This window comes from Parasteatoda tepidariorum, chromosome 9 (assembly GCF_043381705.1).
Source record: "Parasteatoda tepidariorum isolate YZ-2023 chromosome 9, CAS_Ptep_4.0, whole genome shotgun sequence".
Lineage (NCBI taxonomy): Eukaryota > Metazoa > Arthropoda > Arachnida > Araneae > Theridiidae > Parasteatoda > Parasteatoda tepidariorum.
In genome coordinates, this window is record NC_092212.1 from 25,330,394 (window position 1) to 25,352,833 (window position 22,440).

Here is a 22,440-nt window from a genome sequence, read left to right on the forward strand (position 1 = left end):
TGAGATAACGCTTAAAAGTTACCTTAACTTTACAAAAATATTTGTCTAGTATATTAGAATTAGAATTAAACGTCATCCTCCGCCTAAATGACATCGAAATTTCGATTAGTCCATTGAGAAGGCGAAATTGAATCTTCTGATATTGATATCTCATGCCACCTCAATGGATCAATCCAAAATTTGGTGCCATTGAGAGGACAGAATTGAATCTTCTGATATTGATATATCATGCCACCTCAATGGATCAAACCAAAATTTGGTGTCATTGAGAGGTCAGAATTGAATCTTCTGATATTGTTATCTTTTGTCACCTCAATGAATCAGCCAAAATTTAGTCCCATTGAGGGAGCATCAAATAGAGTTACAATTTTAAAATTTTGTACAGATATTCGTATTAATAAATTGTTATTTTTAATCCCTACCGCAAGTGGATCTACAAAATCTGTGACTTTTTTTTAAATGATAAGTATTTTCAGTCAAATTTTAACAATTTCAACTCATAGAGGCAGAAGTTATCAATTCAGGGTTATTAGCTTTTGCATGTCTGTTTGCATATTTACTCTTAATGCAACAACTTTGACGGCTTTTCCGCATAACCGTTAAGAAATTTAGGACACTACGACTTTATTCGATGCATTCTAGTGTTATTTTCTATGATATCATGAGTGTGTAAGTAGAGTATTTAAGATTTTTGTTCTACACGTAGAATAGTTATTTAAAACAGCACATGTTTTTCCAACAAGTTAACAAGCCCTCAATGTATTAGATTAGAACGTGGCTGTCTTTTGCAAAAAATGTTTTTTTCTTCCTAGCGATTGAAAAATGTGTGGAGTTTGGATTCAAAAATATGCTTTTTTCTGAATATTCCAGTTTCGTTAATTTTGTTAAATAATCTAATGCGTATTTTGCTGCATTATGACTCATTTATGGACGGAATTTATCACTTCAAGAGTTATGTTTGTAATGAACTAAACTCCACGTGAAAAATAGATGTTTCCATTTGTTTCAAGAAAATGTATATAGCATATTTTAGTGGAATATGATTTGTGTTTTACTGATAATTGAATGATAAATCAAATGTTTTGATAAAAATAAGATAGATATTTTATTTATTGTTTTGGGAAAATAATTACTAGTTGTTATCATAGGGTGTTATATTTTCATGATGTAAGTTTTCATTCATCCATTTGTTTTATTTATCTAATAATGTTTTAGTTTTGTTAAAGAGCATTGGTCATAATGTTTATGAAATTCACAGTTGTTAAAAAAAATATTTTGAAGTAAAAATTGGAAAAAATTCTAGACGAATAATAATTAACTCCGAATCAAAGTTTAAAATTTTGGGATTGTATCAACAAATTAATAAAAGTTCTTGATTGGTCTATTTGGCAAAATGCTATGGCTTGAATCTTCTTTCTAGTTCTTTTGCGGAAAATTTAAACATTTGCGTTACGCAAATAGGAGAACTTCAAAAACTTGTTACTGTTAGACTAACGGATAAGAGACGGGAGATGGATATTTTTTTTCAAATTAAAAGTCGGCGTAAGCTAAAAGCAGTACACGAATCGATCAGCCATCTCTGGATTTCAAACCTGGGTCAACTCCACCTCTCGTTATACAAATATGCAGTTCAAGTTGCTTAAAAAAGTTAATCAGTTTATGTATAAGCCAGTTTCTTCCATAAAATTAGAAAATAAATAATCTCAGAATTTATATACCTGGGGTGCCAAAGGGTTACCAAGGAAACAGGGAAAACAAATTTTTACTTCAACAAAATAGACTTTAAGTTAACCATTTGATACTACTTTAATCCTTTCAGGTATAGTGCGGTAGCAAAATAACCTCAGTGGTAGACGGATAATGAGTTAGAGTCCCCTTGCCGACCATCTAACCATGGGAAGTTTTCGTGGTTTTCCTCTCCATGTAACGCAAATACGGGTTAGTTAAATTAAAAATTCCTCTACGAAGACAAATTTTCTCCCAATACTTGATCCAGGAGTTCCCTTATCTTCTATTCTGGGTTCAAAATACAAAGCTGCGGAGTTGAGCATTAGTAGTCGTAAACACCAAAGAAATATTGGGTCGGATGTTCAACGATGTTTATTTTAAAAAAAATCATTTAAGGTTGTACGTCTGATTTTAGCTAGCAGTCTCCATTAAGTGTCATTAAAATACGACGATCCCACCTCACATTGCTAATTTATGGGGCAGGAATTTATACAAAAATTATACAATTTAAGAATATGTATATTGTGCACATCGTATCTTTACGTTATTTACAAGCAAGCCCATTATTTTATTTATTCCTTTCATTCAATTCTTCGGTAAAATACATTTCTAATAATCTGCGAACTGTAAATAATTATTAAAGTTAAAATTTATTGTAGATATAGTTATGTTTGTTTTCGTTTAAAAATGTGTTTGCATATTTGGTGTGGTAGATGTAGATAAACTGTTCTGTCTTTCAAACTGACTTCGACAAGAAGTCCTATCAAGAATCAACATATCCGATAAAAATGTGTATAAATATATGTTTGTGAGCTTGTCAAATAGTGATACGTCATTTTTACGTTTGTCTTATTGTAAAATGTGCAATGCCATCCTTTACTTGTGCGAAAATAATAATGCAGTAAATTACTTTAAAAGTATTTGCGTCGTTGTTTTGAAGGTTAAACTGAGTTGTAATTTAAGCTTTGAAAACAGAAAGCATGCATTGATACACTAATACTTGTAATGTGCTTGAAAGTAACAGAAACGTCTGTCAGTACCGTAGTGGAAAATATAAAGGGTATAACACAACTAATGGTTGCAGCTGTAAAAGTTAATATAATTTACCAAAACAAACAAATATCACCAATATGGGGTTGGAAAGTAAAGTACGACTCGCGAGAAAGTGACTGCTTGATTAAAAAAAATAATAGATATATAATAAAAATGGTTTGATTATTTACATCCGTCATGAGCTATTAGAAACGGTCTGGAATTCATCCTTACTGATGATCCGTAGACAATACTGGCACACGAGTACACTACCCAACCAAATTTAATCGTACTAAATCGAATGCAGATGGTGATAGTAATCATTCGGCCTCCGCCCCACGCTCCTAAGCCACTCATTAAGGGTGCCAGGCTGTCAATTAAATATTTACTGTATTGGATTTACAGTAAAAAGCTCTGGTATCATTGACGTAAACATTTATCTTATAAAAAAATATTAAACGTATGAGTGAAGGACTACTCAATTATCGCAAGGTTTTAAGCCTGGAGTGCTTGTTTAAGAAGATAATGCGCTAATCACTCTACTATTTTGTCACACAGCATGGGTAGTATTGAAGGCAGGCGAAACATGTTACACCACTGTTCTTAACGTCATAGTGGTTGAGAGAAAAACTACTATAACACTTCATTAATCTAAACTTGAATGTTGAATGGTGCTTTAATGATCGCATTCATCAATAATATTTACCTTAAGACTTCCTGATTTTTTTTACAGTGAGAGTCAGTCAAAGAATGATCGAAGTTATATAACCAATTAGGTTCTTGCTACTCGAGAAGAAGATGCTCACTGATACACAGACACGTGACCTATGACCTCAGTGCCAGTTGATTGTTTATAAACAAGATTGCGTGTCAAGCTATAAGTTTCTCCACATAAGATAGAATGTTAATTATGCGTAAAGTCAACGCATTTAATATATTCAGTTTTGAGAAAACATTTTCTTTAACTTTTAAAGATTTAAAAACGATATTAATTAATTAAGGCAATGTAAGATAAATAAATTTATAAATTTGCATGAAACGTATTCAGAAATATTATTTTTAATTGAGAGAAAAATATATAAAGGATGGCATTCTTTTCTGTACACTGTGCTATGTTTTGTATACGTGCTCTGTATGTAAGCGTTTTAATTCATTTTTATATGTTCACATAAATATTGAGAGAATATTTATTGTATGGAATGGTGAGAATTGTTTGAGAGAATGTTTTTGAGAATCATAAGAATGGAGAAAAATATTTTATAATATGGTCGACGCTGTACAGTGATGCTATATCAGTATCTCATTGCATAATTGTTCATGCAGGTACAGCTACTGGACATAAAGGGTAATATGTACATAAATTTAGCACGTTTAAGTCACTCTGTAAAGAATTCGTAAAATTTTGTGTGGATTATAAAAATTGCATCACAATACATTAATGCACTGTATTAGTGATATTTTATTAATAATTTTACAAAGAACTTTAACCAAGAATTATTAATAAAGCATCATTAATATAAATGCTTTAGTATACAGCTGTTGTAATAATGATGTTTCATTTATTTAATATAAAGTATTTAAATTAAAAGGTTTAACATTCTAAAAATATGCTGTAATCACCGTCCTTAATAAAATTTTTGGAACTCTCTTTGTATGTACATTATGGGTAGCAAATTAATATTTAATCAAAAAAAGAAATAAAAACACCAACTTTTTCTTCCGAATCACAAATGAAGAAGACGAGAGGAAAAATATCGAAACCAATTTGATTGCCCGATGAAACTTAAAGGTTTTAGTATCTTGAACAGGTTTTGATGTTTACAATCCCTCCTTCAAAAGTAATTGGTTTGACTCCAATAGCATTGTAATTTTTCCTAGATTTTGATAATTTTTATGTAGGTGGAAAAATATCACCAAATTGGCAATTTTTAAAAATCTTTAATAACGCTTAAAATATTTTTATTTTTCCTTTCTAAAGCCAGATAGTTCTTTGCAGCAAGAATATATATATAGTTTAAAGCCATCGATTTGCTTTGAGTATAAGTCACTAAAAACAGTGGTTTTTTTATTTTTTATATATCACTCAAACAGTGGTTTTTCCTTGGTAATTGAGCTTCGAATAAAAAACGTATATTAATTTGCAACCCTAAATATGTATACTTTTTGGACTTCATTTTTTACAAAAATTCTAAAAATTCGGTGTTTGAAAAATCATTTTTAACGACAAAAAAATTAATAATTAGCACGAATATGTTCTGAAGCTTCATCTCGATCGAGATGTACTAAATATTGATTGCTTAGCTATAGATATATGAATGTTAACTGAGAGAACTGTTAATATGAACGTGCTAGTAATTAGCACAAAATGTGTAATGTGTTAGTTATAAAATTCATAAATGAAAGTTAATGTTAGTTATATCAATATATTTTTACTTATCTGTTTGATTATGAGGAACAAAGTCATATCATTATCAATAATATTGATAATACTTGTTTCTAAACATCTCAATTATGTTTGAATACACTTATAGTTTCAAGGAAATTATTTTGAAAAATTTATGTTATCACCTGCATTTTTAAAAATTTATTTAGGAATATAGTTATTAAATATACAGGTTGAGTGCAATATTATTAATTCGACTTGATTACATTCCAATAACAATTCATCCGTTTTATATAAACTTATTTGCAAAATTAAATTAGCTTGTGTTTCAGCTGTAAAAATATTCATATCGTTGATTACCGTAGTTATCTGTTAAATAAGTATAAATGGTGAATATTTACTTGAGGGAAAATGATTTTATTCCAGTTTAAATAATCAAAACGATTTCAATTCTGTTGAAATTTGAAGAAGTTACATATTCTCTGATAATGGGTATAGTGATTCATTTATGTGTTTAAAAAAACCTAAATGAGTGCTCATGGCGTAATGAGAGAAAAAATTTAAACGTTTAAAAACGTTTCCCGTTTAAAAAATATATTCACGTTATAGTAACGTTAACAAACGTTGATGTAGCGTTTATAAATGTTTTAATTTGTTAATATGTTTGACTTTACAAAGGATATTTCCTTTAAAAAAGAGCATTCATTTTTATTTAAAGCTTTTATTATATATAACAATAGTTTCCTTTATAACATTAATTTATATTCGAAGGCATATTTATATTTTTGCGTAATTACTGTTTCCTGTAACGAAATAGTTCCCATGTATATTTTGGAAAAAGAATCCTTTCTCTTTAATTGATTTTGATAATAAAAAAATTGAATATCATTAATATTCAATTCTTTTCAATCCGCAAAAGAATATTAGATTTAATAATAAAAACGTTAACAAATGTACAAAGTATTATTTATCGTTACGTTGTAAGAAATGAATGTCATTGCATGAGGAATAAATAAAAGTATTGAATCTGCTTGTGAATCTTAAGCAAGCGTATTGAAATTGGGAGGCTAAAATGTTTGGTCTAAAATTATGATTCTTTCTCTAAAATATAAAACTAACGCCGAAGCAATCCGCTGAAAAAATAGTAAAAATATGTACTTATATTCATGAAGTTTTTTACTTGAATAAAATTAATTCTTGAATTTACTTGAATAAAATTACTCAATTAGAAATTCATTTAATGAATGAATTCATATTAATCAAATATGAATTCATTCACTGAATTAAAAAAAAAATTCTTTTCATCACATGTAATATGAAAAAGGATAGATTAAAAATTATAAAAGTTTTCCTAACTTACTTGCATTTTTAAAACTAAAAATGTTTTCACTGTGCATTTTAATTTATACTGATTTTAATTTTTAAATAAATTCTACAATGATATTTGAATTTCTTTTTGGAAAAAATCTTGTATGTGCATGTTGTGCTATAAGTTATATTGGGATAAATGTATACGGAGATTAGCAAATAAAATATTTATCAAGTTAACATGTTTTTGTGGTTAATTTTTATAAAGCAATATATGGATTCAGATTCAAAAATTTGGCACTAAAAAGCCTTGTATTTTATAAAGCTGCTTTTTTACTTAAATTAAATTAAAAATTTAACGAGTAAAATTTACATATTTCACAGTATCTTTAAACATCGAAAAAAAATCAACATAAACCATAAACTAATTAAAGAGTTAATTTTTTTAAAAAAAAACAACATTACAACAAAAATTTATGTGATACAAAATATTAGAACAACATTAGAGCATTATAAACACTAAAATTCATTTATAAATAAATGGAGGAAAAAAAGAGTTACCTAATATTTTATAACAGTGTCTACAGCTTTGATTACTGCATATCTTGTAATAAGCAAGTTTTCGATAATTTTTTTGTAAGTAGACTTAATGCACTCAGCTAGCTCAGCTTTATTTTGGTGAAACTTTTTGAATTTTTTTTTAATATACCCTATTAATTTTCAAATAGGTTTAGATCCGGGGACTTAGCTGGTCACGGTTACATTATAATTTTTATTGTTTCAATCAGATCTTTGTTGGTTTTGATGTATGAGGTGAAGCTAACCCTTGTTGAAAAATAATATCATCCTCAACCAAGTCTCCAGAGGAGGCGATCGTGTAATGTTTAAAAACATCTTGATATATTTCTGAATTAACATTTTCTTTGCGGATGCATACTTTTCTAGGTCCATTTACGCTCATGCAACTAATTCTGTATTCTCACAGCTATAAATTTTACTGAATATTTCAAATAATCCTTATTACTAGCTTGAATGCCATAAAACTCACAAAGCATACTTCTTTCACTGAATAATATCGTTTTCCAATCTTTTCAGCCCTATAACAATTAATAATAATAAGTCAATCAGGTTCGACACACACACGTCGTCGCTTGCAGATATCCAATCAAATAACGCTTCTTAAGTTGTTACCGTCAATACAAAAATTACACTTCTCCGTTAAATTTCCAACGAATTAGAGGCAAATAATAGATAAAATAAAGGATATTTCATTTTTTTCTGGTTGGTGGGCAACAAGAGATTTCTGCTAGACTTGACCATATATGAGCGAAACAATTTCCGAAAATTACATGAGCAAATAAAACAGCCAAAATCTTCACCGAGCTTCGTTAACAACAGTGCCGCTTGCGTGGAACACACATATGCGCCTTTAGGTCACACCGATGATTTCGCTGGATGCAAATATGCGCTAATAAGTATTAGGAGGATTAACTCATAATTGCTTGGATCTATCTATCTATATATAAGTGTGCATGTTTGCTTAGATCAAAAACATGTATTATTTTTTGTTACCTAGCGTCTTAAAATGGCGCTGTGTCTTAACTTCAGATCAAGACATAAGTATGTATTTGGCCGAGATAGCCTGTTTGGTAGGGCACTGAGCCCATGTCCAAGATTTCGTGGGTTCGATCCCAGCCGGCCGAAGACTCCCCTTGTAGTAAATGCGGTGACTGATGCACGTTAAATCTGTCGAATCGCAAAGTAGTCCATGTTCCCGTAACAAATCAAAACCACTTGGGATACTGATCCAGGAGTTTCTTTGTGTTCTGGATTGGTTCAAAATTACAAGGCTTCGGAATTGAACATTAGTTGCCGTAAACCCAAATTTTGGTCGGCTGTTCAATGACGGATATATATATAAAAGTATGTATTTGGAAATTTTAATTAGAACACTTTCTTTTTCTTCAAAAGACATATCTTAATTGGCGATCGAAAGGGGCTGCAGGGGGGCGTAGAGCAGAATTCTCTACCTATGACACATGGATATTGCTTTGCATGCTTTCACTATTAGCGTGTGGAGAGTCCTATGAAAATTAAGTACGTTAGTTTCAAGTTAGTACTTTCAAGTTAGCAAGCTATATGGAACTGGAAACTAAATTGAACATAGTTTCGAAAGAGAGAGTCATTGAAATTTTAAAAAAATATTTGTAACAATTAAATACGAAAAACATTAAAGTAGGGGGAAATATCGTTGTACATTCCCATACAACTGAGAAGAGAAGGAGAGGGAAGGGTCAAGTCATAGAACCGCTCTTCTCTACAGATTTGAGCATTGCGATCGTGAATTGGCAATATCGAAATGGGCTACAAGTGCTGTAGAGCAGAACTCTCCACCTATGGCAACACTTAGCATGCTTTCACCATTAGTGTGTGGAGAGTCATAGAAGGAAGTACGTTAATTTCTGTCTTGATTTTCAAATAGCTTAAAATCTTGTAAATTAGGAAACTATATGGAACTGAAAACTATATTAAACATAGTTCTCAAAGAAAGCTTCATGGAAATTTAAAAAAAAAATTTTTATAATTAAATATGAAAAATAATAAAGGAAAAATATCGTAGTACATTCCAGATACAACTGAAAAGAGGAGGAGAGGAAAGATGAAGAGCTGTATTTGCGACCGTAACACTCAAATACGCCATTTGGGAAGAAAACCGGTTCCATATCTCAACCCTCCTCTTCTGCTCAGTTGTATGGAAATGTTCTACAAAATTTTCCCCAGTCATAATATTTTTTCGCATTTTAATATCTTCTGAAATTTTCAAGACACTTTCTTTAAGAACTATGTTTAGTGCAGTTTTCAGTTCCATATAGTGTCCTAACTTTAAAAAATTTAATCTGCTTAAAAATTTCGACAAAAACTAACGAGCTTCCTTCTTCTATGACTATCCACACGCTAATGGAGAATCCATGCGAAGTGTTGCCATAGGTAGAGAGTTCTGCTTTATGCCACTTCCATCGCCAAAAACCTTTTAACACAAATGGGACAATGTCCCTTTTATATATATATTTTTTTCCGATGCCCTAATTTAAAACAAAAAATAAGTTTTGGATTTTTTTAAGCATAAAAAACAGTCTAATAGTTACTAAAAAATTCATTAGATTATCGGAATTATATTTTTGCTAAAATATAAAATCAAAAAAAGTAGTTAGAAAGAATTTTTTTTTTTCATTCCTTTTCAAAATTTAAGAATTGATTTTGTAAATTAAAGAAATTTTAATGATGAATAGCTGTTTCTCTTAGATCAAACTAGCTGCAAAAAAAGCACAAATTTGAAAAATTGTTTGGAAGATTTTAAATTTAATGTAGCAATAAGATACTGATGTTTCAAGCAGTGTGTGATAACCATAAATTATAAAAATACTAAACATAATATTTTTCTCTTATTTTGACCTAAATTAATACAAAGTAATGATAAAAGTATGAAAAAATATGTTTTATAAAAATTCTGCATCAAAAGGATAAAACTAAGCACAGATGGCACTAACAATTAAATTTCGTAATAAGACCTAAAGGTTACTACTTCAGATTTATTTTTACACTTAAGATTAAAAAATGCACTATCGTATGTTGCTCATGTACATCTAAAGCTTACTATATGATTTTATCTGAAGGCATAAAAAACTAGAGAACAAGTAACCTTCACACTTAATTTATATCATAATAATGTCCTTAAATCAATTTATGAAGAATCTTATAGAATAATAACGAAAATATAGAATCTTATGAATAATAACATTTCGCATAAATTAAAATAGAAATCTCAATAATTAAACTTCCAAGAATATCAAGCATTTTCATACATTGTCTCGTAAGCATAACAGAAGCGGTGGGATTTCTGAATTCCGTTCCAGTTATAGAATCATGTTATTGTTTACAAGCAGTTTCTCCCCCATAAAGAAAGATTCTACAATTCCCATTACTACTCAAATTTGAAGTCTGATAAAAAAATTTTAAACTGCTAGGGTAGGCTACAAAAAAAAAAAATGTTCAAGTTTGAAATTTAGATTTGACCACCAAACAGGGTGAATTTAATTTTTATTTGAATTCAATGACTTTTTAATTATGACATATGCTACAACAATCTCTTATATTTACACTTTACATGGCATTAGTAATCATTACATATTGTGTACACATGATAATTTTGTATGAAAACTTTTATTTTACACTCACTAGCATTACAATCTAAAAATTCTCAACAAGTGAGTCACATATTTCGTCCTATGACAAAATTCTATAAAAACTCTTATTTGCAAAAGCTGACAGAATTGTATTGGTGTCCATAAAATCATGTCTACTTATAAACACTTTTAAAAAGATACACTTCAAAATTCATTGAAAAATAAATACATATTTACAGAAAAACTGACACACATATATACATATACAATATAATTTAAACACAGGTTGTCGTCAGTATTTAATATTTCAAAATATACACTGTATACATGAGAACAAAAAGCTCAAACACTAAACTCAAATATAAAATCTTATTTCTATCACATCTTACAATTAAGGTAAAACTAGTTTTACACCTCTCTCAAATGCATAGAAATATTATTAAAATAGATTAAAAATATGACAACAATTAAGTCTAAAACTACTTCGTCATAAATTAGCATATAAGAGCTTTAAAAATTTAAGAAATAAAAGATTAGATTGATTTACATGCACTTTCTATTTTGTAAAATAATTTAAGTATGATTCATACAGCCTAATGAATAAAAAAATTCTTACAATAAACATTAATAAAATTAGTTTAATCTTCAATATATATCTGCCAAGAAAGGAAATTCGAAACAAACTCAAAATTCATAAATACTTAAACAATAATAATTAAAAAAAAGATTTGACAAATCAGCCAATTTACTTGCATGTTTTAATTAAGAATAAATAATTTAAAACGATTTCATATAAATTCATATTCAAAATAAATATTGATTCAATTGGGTTAAAATCCATACTGTCACACTAACTGAGTATTTATATGCACAAATAAAAAAAATTTTAAAATATTAATTAAAACAGCATCCATTTCAATTAACATAGCTAATTTCAAAACCAATTACCATAGCTGGAGAACTTTATTTTCAGAATTAACATCAGTTAAATTAATTTGAAATTACACCAATACATATAATGCTTCATCTGTATAAAATTAAAAATATCTATTCAAATCAGCCTATTAACTTGCAAGATTGAACAACTTTTTAATTAGTAATAAATAATTAAAAACAAAGTCTTATAGCAAAGTAAATAACTTTATAGAATAAAGAACACTGTAAATTTGTCCTGAAATATTCTTACTATTTACAGACTATGATTAAATTTCATAGTTTATTTATTTCATAAATTTTATATTATAATACAATATTAATATCACATTTTTTTAAGAAAATAGATAAATTAGATTTTTTTTACCAAGAAATTTGATTTGAAACATTTAAAATAAAATACAAAAACAAACATTACTGATTTTCCTAACTTATTATGTCAATAATTCAATTACATTAAAGTAAATATTTCTCTAATAGTTTTATAAGATATGTATTAAAATTTGTTTATCTGATTTATAATTTTCATTTAGCCTTTTTTCCTTCCCCCTAAAATTTCATAACTGCTTTCATGCAATCAGAATACTTAGTGACATTTAATACTTCTTCAAAGTCACAAATTCTACTTTATATTGAAATATTTTACTGCAACAATGCATTTCAATAAAAAAATGCAATGCTGCTTATACAAATACCAAATATTAAAAAAAAGGCTGACAGTTTCAAAAATCAATTAAAGAAATAACTTTCCTGAAAATCAATTAATGAAAAAGTTTTCTGAAAATCACTTCAAGAAAAAAAGTTTTCAGCTACGCATCAGATCATCTCAACTGAAATATGGAACAAGAATCTTAATTTAGTTCTTACACAGCACTACATATTTTTAAAATACGATGCCACAATTATCTTCAAATCGCAGTGCCATTTTATGATGAACTGTAAAACAAATTTTTAAACTTTAGGAGAATGAAAAATCTAATTCCTAAGCAAACATTACATTTCTAACTGTTTCTATTTTCTTTAAATAGTCAGTCATTTTTAGATGTCTTTGATAAGAAATTAACTGAGTTATCTGTTATCATGCTTTGTACATAGTGCGCTCTATTATTTAAAATTCTTGTTCAGAAGACAGAAAAAAACTATATAAATCTGAGCAGCCTTAAGAAAAGAGCATTATCTTATATAGGCTCTGCAAACAGGAACAAAGTTCACTTTAATATTTTAGATAACAAATAGGTCGACATGTTTTGCTAGAAAATGATTAAATAAAATTACTTATTCCAAAAAAATCTGAGTTTCAATTTGATAGTATAAAAAGAAAAGATCACTTTCAAAAGAAAATTATTAATTATTGTATTATCTTTTACAATTTTAAATTAGTCACATTAAAACACTGTTTTGGATATAATTCATTTTATACCTGTATCTTGAGACTATGATAAAAATAGGCTACTATAAATACAGTCATTACAGAACATTTGGCAGCAATTTAATAAAAAGAATAGAATAGTTTGACATACTGCAATGGTTTATAACCGTGATACTTTATTTTCTGAAATTTTTACACAGAATTATTATTCCAAAACTTTTTTAAACTGAAATATAAGCCCAAAGGACAAAAAAAAAAATTCAAAACTACACAAAATATCACAAAAAAGCTCACTAATCACTTCAATATCAGACAACAGAATTCATTTTTTTAACATAATAATAAGATTAAATCAAAATAATACTAAATGATTGATATCAGGAAAAAACAACTTTAGTTTAACAGATAAAAAGGGGGAAAAACAGTGTGGACTATTCCAATGCAATGCTGTTCTTCTTTTACAACATTAGGATCACATCATTAGAAAAAGAGAAACATACAGTGGTGAGTTCTGCTTCACTAAGTAATGCTTTGCAGTAACGATGAGAAATATATAATTTATATGTATACAATATAAACACATTTTTCTTCAATAGGATATGGTTGTGGGAAAGCACAATCTGACTTACCAGACGAAAATAATAAAAATATGCTATATGGAAACAAAATAAATATATATCTTTTTATCGGCTATGACTGCTATAATGAATGACTAAGATGCAGTAGAGCTCTCTTGTTGACTCTTTAGCACATTGTAACAACCCTGACACACACGTACGGGTTTCAGTATTCGAAGCCTGTTGATTTCTGATTCAAAGCGGCTGCATCTGCAGTTTAAAAAATGATGTATCAATTACAGTATTTTATAGTATATAAAGATATTTATACACATTAACAAAATATTAGATATTATATTAGGGATTGATATGACTTTTTCTGAAATTTAGAAGGACAACTCAAATCTCTAGGCTGCAATACAATAGAGATTTGCCAGTAAAAATAAAAAAAAAATTAAAAAAACACTTTCAGGAGGTTAAACAGATATTCTCTCATTATTTATCAATAATTTTTTCAACCCTACAATGCATATTAAAAAATATAAGCATTAATTTCCACTTAATTTTTAATAGATCGATAACATCGACCGATAATAGATCAAGAAAGGATATTTTTTTCTAACAGAATCTAAGGCATTTTTCTTAGTTGCTTTATGTTAATTCTGATATGATTAAAATAGAATAACAAGTAAAGAAAAATAAGCATTTTCGGTACCCTTTTTATGATTTTAATCACCTTTCTAAGGCCTCGTGATATTTGGGTTATTAATATACAAAGCTTAAAAATGAAACTTTTGACTTCAAAGATGCACCACAAACTCAAGGCTCATTTAAAGGAACTGACAGAGAAAATAGAATAATTATACACTTTAAACAGTTACAAAAAGTAAATAAATAGCATTTACTCAATTGCCAATCCAATGAGCTTTTTACAATTAAAATTTTTTTTCAGACATGAATGAATAATTAAACCAAGTAGTTGCTCAAATAAATCAATTTAAAGAAAAAGTCTGGTAATTTAGAATAATGCAATAGCAAAATTTAATCATAGATAAGCCATGAAAAAGGTTGTGGCCCACACTGGACTGTTGAATCAAGGACGATAATGAAATCGAAAATTAGTTGAAAAATTTATGTATGTATAAAAATTTAGTTGAAGTTAATAAATTATGTGTCAAAAACCATTAAACCAAAAGTATTGTTTTTATAAAAATGGAGATCTGCCAAAAAGGAGTCACATTCTTTTTACTCACTAGATGGAGGCAGCAACGACAAGTGGATAATAATGGATCAACAGTGTCTATTAACTTCCTTCATACACTGTTTCTGAAAGCACTCTTTTGAACCTTTGAGAAGGAACATGGCATGCTCTCCATACACCTTTTCCAATGGTCAATTAATCTCACATTCTCCTACACCTTTGCTGTCAATAAGTGTGCAACATTATACTGCTTTTCTTTGTTCTGTGTCACTGTTTCTATTTCACATCACATTAAGAAACGAAAATGGCTGACAACTGCTCATTAACTAGTGCTTGCATGGCAACTATATTACCACTTAGTGAGTGAAAAGTGTTCAAATCTTTTTCATCACATAGGAAACTACATTTCAGTCTCTAAAATTCTAAATATCATAGTTTTAGGTTTCAAGGATTCTGACTTGTTACTTATTAACAGTACCTAATAAATATCTTTAAACTGTGATGGAATTTTCATCGCATTCGAAAATATTTTCCTGATGGTAGCATAAGTAATTTACTAAAATTTTAATAAATTAGCATTGAAGGAATTTTGCACACCACTTATTATGAATGGTAAGAAAAAAAATCGAAAAAAAATAAAATTATGATAAAAAAAATTGATCTAGATGTAAGTAGGTTAAAAATATTTATTTTAATAACTTTTTGTAGAAAAGGTTTCAGATTCTACTATTCTTTACCTGGAACAGAAGAGTTGTCCACAGTTGCGGCAGTGATGTCTTCGTTCAGAGAATGAAAACCTGACACCACATGCCGTACAGTTGTCACCTCCTTCGTCTCGCACCCAGTGGTCTGCAAGGCCACGTCCTGGCTTATCTGTCACACTCCAACTGAATACCCGACCCCTTGCATCACCCACATACACTGTCTTGTGATCTCTGAAAAAAAAAATACTCAATTCATTACTTTTAAATTAATTGCTCATTATTTGTTTCTAGTAAGAGTGAAATTGTGTACAAAATAACTTTATTGACATTTCATTTGGTTATCAATGAATTAAAAATGAAAATTAAAATATTAGGTGGCACATATCAGATATCAAATCCCCATAAACTAGATTTTTAGAAAATATGAGGAAATATTACACTTTAAGACTGATAAATGTTATTCATACTCTCCAACTAATACAGAGTTTCTGTAGTTTCAAAAAAATTTTTTTAATGGTAGAGAAGGTAATTTATGAATATTTTAATAAATTGAAATTGAAAGCATTTTGTTCAATATTACATACAAATAATTTAAACACATAAATAAAAAATCAGACTGAACATAGTTCAAAAGTTCTTATATAAAATGTATGAAAATTGTTCAGTTTTAAAAGCTTCTACTTATATTCTTTACCACTCAAAAATTCATAATGCAATTTTCTCAAATGTTGGTGATTATGCAAATTTGTGGAAATAACTTCAATGTTCATTTTATAATCATATAATATTTTTTTTTCATTTAATTAAGCATTCAGAGAAAAAATACAACTCAGATGAAAAATTTATATTACTATTTTAAAGATTAACAATAACAGAAACTATCCTTAAAAACATTCATGCAAAAAGCATGTAATTGTAACCCATTGGCAAATAAATTAGGGCATTTTTAATTAAAAAAAATCCATTATTTGGGAAGCTCAAAGCAAAATACATTGAATGTAATCATCAGTTAAATTACAGAATATGTAAATAAAAATATCTCACCTTGATACAGCAAGAGCTGTAATGGCAGCAGGTTCAGTGTTATCAGATCTGTCAAAAGCTGTATGCATTGTCAATTTGCTTCGGAAGACTAATTGGCAATGCCACTTGAAACCTGAAGAAGACAGTTAGTATTAAATTAATATTTACTGACACAGAGAAATAATTTATTATTCAAATTAGAACTTTTGAGATATTCTACTTAACATCCAAAACATCTAGTAAGCAAACTCCCATTTTGTGAATAGAAGTTCAGCTTGTCTAACGTTGTTAATAAAGATGTTTGCATTTTAACGTACTTGGTATTTAATTCGTAATACAGGTGTTATTATACTTAACAAATAATACAGCAATACTTTGTACAGAGTGACACAGTCATGTAGGAACCATACATTCCAGAGGTCACTCAATGTCAAATCCTCTAGAAAATTGGATATTACGTCCTTGAGAAATTCAAAGTATTGGAATCCCGCTAAGGAGCCCGCATAGAAAATTGCGCCAGTCAGTTTTTGAAAATTTAAGTTCTTTGTATTTAATAAATAAAATATAGCTAAAAGTTTTTTGTTTATACTTGGAATATTTCTCTTATTAACTCATTCCTAACCATATAATATTTTAAATACTACAATAAGTACACAGAGAATTTCAAATTTAAAAAAGAAATTAACACTTATGGATTAAAATATAACAATTAAGTACTTAAAAATAGAACAAATTTAGAAATTAAATTAGTAAACTACCATCTTTAAGAACTTTCTTCTTCTTTTTCACTCTGACAGCAGAGCCATTATTATCTAAGGCATCGTTATCAGATATCATCACAAACGAGTCAGTGAGTGAGGTATCCGACTTGCTCAGGCGCATCTTACTGCTCGCAGAATCCACCATCTCTTCACTGCTCTGATTGGTCACTTCTGGACCAACAGTGCTGCAGCGTTGGACATTGCTAGGATGTTCAGGTGGATACTCAAAATGCTCAGAGTGGACTAATTTTTTAGTTTTGGCCACTTCTTTTGAGTCCTGTTCTATTTCTTTACTGTGGAAATGAGAAACAGTCTTGGAATGCTGAATTTGGGTTGGAATGAGAGAGTCTTTTGGAACTTCGTTAGAATTCACAGGACTTTTTAGGTTCTCTTCTTCTCCGAGATCTTCGAAATCTTCATCTGCAAAAGGATTTGATAAGCATATTTATAATTTTATGGTTACATAGCTTGGAAGAAAAATGAAGCACAAGTAGTTTCTTGGGGGAAAAAGCTAAATACAAGTATAAAAAGGATTTCGATTCAGATTTAGATCCAGAGAAAATTTCAATAATCATAATTTTTTCTAAAAATTTATTTTTAAAATAAAAATCTGCAAACCTTGTTTTCTATTTTATTTGCACGTGAAATTTCAACGAAGGTATCAAAATCACAGAATATGAAAATAAGACAAGTGGTCCAGAATGACAGGTTTTATCATACAAGCGCATTAAGCAAAAGATTAAATGAGGCCCTTCATCAAATGAAAAATTTCTCACTTCTAAGGGCCACTAATGCATAAATAAAATATAAAAATAAAAGAATAGTATAAAATCTAAAGATGAAAAAAAAAGAAAGAAATGATAAGGTGTTTAGTTTTAGGAATGAAATTCAAAAAATGAAAAGAAAAAAAACTCATTTCTACAGTTTAAGCAAAATCTAGGACATTCCTAGTGGCACCACAGAAAAAAAACAGATTTAAAAAGTCCCACAAAGCCTAGTTTCAGCTCAACTAAATCATTATTAATAAAATAATGCATTTTTCTCCCATTTGCTGTTTTACAAGACATCAATAACAAATTTATATGGCTAGAAGTACTTTATAAAATAACAAAACGGCACACAAGTTTCAAAGTATACAGTTAACTGAAATATAATATAAAGGAGCTTTCACTAGTTAAATGGCTCAATTATAAATATATCAAACACAGAATGTAAACAATGCACAGATTACAATTATGATCACTACAAGGTGGCATGATGCGAACATACTTAAAATATATTCCAATTTTAGATTTGTTACATAAAAGTTTTAAAATGTGGATATGTTATGCAAATCGCCTACTTCTATAGCATGTAGGAAAACTCATCTGAGCCCATGTAGATCACCTACTTCTATATGGTCTATAAGGAAAAACTTATATGGGCCATGCAGGTTTTGCTCTGTAAATTTCCATGTAGGTATATAAACAGAATGTTAAAAATAAAATTGTATTTCATAAAATGTAGATTAAAATTTAATTGCGTAAATTCAAATTATTAATAGACGTTTGAAAATTCTGATAAAATTTTTTATAAAGCATTTTAATTTTCAAAAATAGCATTTTAAGATAACATTACGGTGAACTCATGAGAAAATATATAAAACAAATTATGGTGTAGAAAAAATACCCTGATAAATATACAAAGCAACTATATTAAGAATATATTTTTAGTATCGATGACATTACCATCCTTTTCTTCCTCAGACAAAGAGCTACCAGATGCACTCTTGGTAAAGCGATTTTTGTGGTCAGTTGCACACAATGTGCTTCTTTGTATCAGTTCTCCAATGTCCTTGGATCCAGCCAAGCTCATTCTTCGAACTATTTCAGCAGCCTTTGTTTCCACTTCGGTTTCTGCTTCTTTGGAATCAGTTTGGTCCTCTTTTTTATCAGTGGAAACGGTTTTACTCTCTTCTTCCACACTAAGGCAAGTATCTTCTGGAATTTGAACGTAATCAGCAGACCACATCTAAAAATAAAATAAATATAAGTCAAGCAGTTTTAGAGATGAATCATAAAATGTTATTTAAATAACATAAAAAAAGCAATTTTTATAAATTAATGCAAAATTTTTAAAAAAAATCACGACATGGAAAATAATTTTTCATTGGAGGGAGATTTTTTTTTTAAACCATAGATAACTAAACTCTGTTTCTCTGCAACTACTAATTATTCAACTCAACTAGAATAAAAAAAACATTCTATTTTTCTACTTCTTACATTTATGTCAAACAAAGTAGCGTAGCTCAAATGAATTACTTTAAATTTTTCATTAAAACGCAGATATGCAATAAAATTTTTGTCATAGCTAAAATTTTTTAAAAAAATGTTTCAAAAATGTAATTATTTATCACATAAAACTTAAAATCAAAAATCATTCAATGAAAAACTAATGTAATGGTTTAAAATCTTATTGACATCACACTGTCAACCCCATGTTAAAATCACAAATATACTAAAAGTTACTTTTCAGATAAATGTATTTAAATATACACTATACTATATACCAAATAAATGCATGTACTATTTGGAACTACTAAGGTGTGGTGCTCATGACACGTACCATATATTTTTAAAAAAATATACATATACATATCACATGAACAATCTTTATTTTATTTTGAACTGCTAAACCAAAATGGTGAATTTAATTTTTCATTTTTTCATACAATTGCTATACTTTATAGGGAAAAATAACTTACTGTTTACATAAAATAAAATGAACAGACTGATTAAATTGCCCATTTAGTACATTTTTAATTTTACTAGTTATAAAGAAAGCAATTATTATTATTAGGAATATGCATAAAAATACTGGCCCTGAAATGTATGTAGACTTTTTTTTCATTCCGAAAATTCTTAATTCAAAAACATACTATTATAAATACTCAAAATTTTGGGCTAATTACCACACTAAGGTCAATTGTAAGAAAACAGATCATCGATTTAATTTTCAAATTCTTTAAATAAAATGGTTTTGAATAGAAATTTTTTTTTTCAAACAAAAGTTTTTGGCATACTGACTTGACAGTTTAGAAATACTGCAAATTTCTTACTATAGCGAACTTTGTAATCAGAACCTTAAATTACATTCAAATCATTTTTCATGTAACAAAGTGACTGTTTTCCTATAAAGAATAATTCAGAAGTCTGTGCTTTAGCCCATTTTTTGACAGTTACCTTTTTGATTCTCAACATTGAGAAAATATGCAACTTCAGAATTATTTGGAACATTAAAAGGGGCTGTAAGAATAAAGGCAAATAACTATTGACTGCTTCATATTCAACAGACAAAAGATATTTTAAGAATTGTTATAATGCACAACAACAAAGGCCACGAAAGTGACGTTGCTTCCAAAATATGAAAACGCACTACAATCATTCAAAACCATTGAAAGGAGGAAAATATGCCCAAAACTATTTTGAGATCACTCTTAAAATGTAAAAATTTTAATTAAAATTTAAAATCGCCAAACACAAAGCAATGTAGTTTTTCAAGTAAAATAAAACTAAGCGTGTTTAAGTACATTATTTTTTAAATTGATGAAATGACTTTACTTTCAAGCATCTTACTGATAAAATTTAATGATTTTAATAAATTTATGTATTAAATAAAAAGTCATTTATATGCTTTTGAACATATCACACTCTAAAAAGTTTGTGATTACTTATTTTAATAGCTGCAAATCTCTATACACTAATGAAATTTTCTCCATAACAAATTTTTCAATTGAAATTAACTGGTTTTGTTTGAGAGCAACTACACTGTATGTAGTTTACTTTTCAGGTTCCTGATTGGCACAGAAAGTTTATACCTAAGAACTAGTGGCACAGTTATAATTTGATATGTTGGCTTAAGGCCAACAAAGGGTATAATCGCTGATATTATACCCTGAAAGGTTTAATTATCACCACATGGGACTATTCAGCTGTTCATCTAGATAATTCTACGCTAATAACTGAAAAACTAAACTCAGTGGAGCAACAGCCCATAGACAGCCAAGGCCTACTATGCCCATCCCAGTTTTCTTGAACTTGGGCTCTGGGATGCAAGAGCAGATGTTCCGGTTGGGTGGTCAGCCGTACGGAAAACTCCCAGTGTTTAGTCCTCAAGCATGCTTGGTTCTCATTTTATCGACCCACTAAAGGGATGAAAGGCTGATTTAACTGTGCCCTGCTCAAGGAATGAACCAAGGACCTGTGGCATGAGAGTGCAAAGCACTACCACTCAGCAGATGTTCTGGTTGGGTGGTTAACCGAAATGGAAACTCCCAGTGTTTAGTCCTCAAGCATGGTTCTCATTTTATCGACCCACTGAAGGGATGAAAGGCTGAGTTAACCTTGCCCAGCCCAAGGATCGAACAGAGGACCTGTGGCATTAGAGTGCGAAGCACTACCACTCAGTCAGCAGACGTCGCTAATAACTAATATAAATTTGAAATAAAAGAGTTATAAAAACAAGCATACGAACCCTGACCACTCCATCACTGGATCCAGTCATGATAACATTTTGGTTATCCCATTCATTCAAGTATGAGAAAGCTACACATAGAATTTGCTGCGTCCTGTCCGCTCTACCAGTTGCAGTGTTAACAGAAGCTATTTCATCTCCATTGATTGACCAGAGAAATAAGTGAGTCCCAGCACATGTTGCTATGTCACCCTGCAACAACAGCATCACATATACACAAAAATCAGGAAAAAATTACTTTATTAAACAAATCAGATTTAGGTATTCTTGCAGGGGCATTAAATCATCTTTTTTTCACTTCTGTAATCGAAGGAACCGAGTTGCTTAAATTGCTTAAAAAATAAATACCTCTAATCAAAAACTTTGACCTTTTATTACAGAAAATTTTTTCATTGAAAAGTAGTTATCACGTCACATTCTGACATGAGATGCTAGAACATCAACATATAATTTGTATTCCTTTTGGAAAAGATACTAACAAAAAGAGGTATTCGGAAATGTAATAATATTTTTTATAACTTAGAAACAATTTGTACTTTGTAATTTAGAATTGATGCTTAGTAAGAAAAGAAATTTAAGCTTATAATCTTCAAAACACATATACTTGCACACTTCACAATGTATTTAACATGCATTGAAGTTTCCAGATTTGAAACTAAAAAATTCTTCTATTTGAGATTTAAATTTCAAAACTTACTATAGTTGTCTCGTTTTTTTGGTGAAAAATAAAAGATCTGTGTAGAGA

The 22,440-nt window shown here is 29.0% G+C and overlaps 1 protein-coding gene across 2 annotated transcripts in view; it reads right to left on the reverse strand.

Annotated features, from left to right (window-relative positions):
- Positions 1-12,843: 12,843 nt before the first annotated feature.
- The window catches only part of LOC107445035 (WD repeat and FYVE domain containing 3 bchs), a 96,865-nt gene continuing 87,268 nt past the window's right edge, over positions 12,844-22,440 (reverse strand). For both annotated transcript variants that reach the window (XM_043047239.2, XM_043047238.2), the window contains exons 64-69: positions 21,696-21,887; positions 18,911-19,193; positions 17,181-17,603; positions 16,444-16,555; positions 15,433-15,630; positions 12,844-13,764 (exon numbers count right to left, since the gene is read on the reverse strand). In XM_043047239.2, coding sequence (XP_042903173.1) covers positions 13,650-13,764; positions 15,433-15,630; positions 16,444-16,555; positions 17,181-17,603; positions 18,911-19,193; positions 21,696-21,887 — 1,323 coding nt within the window. In that variant the 3' untranslated portion in view covers positions 12,844-13,649. The remainder of the gene's footprint in view (positions 13,765-15,432; positions 15,631-16,443; positions 16,556-17,180; positions 17,604-18,910; positions 19,194-21,695; positions 21,888-22,440) is intronic.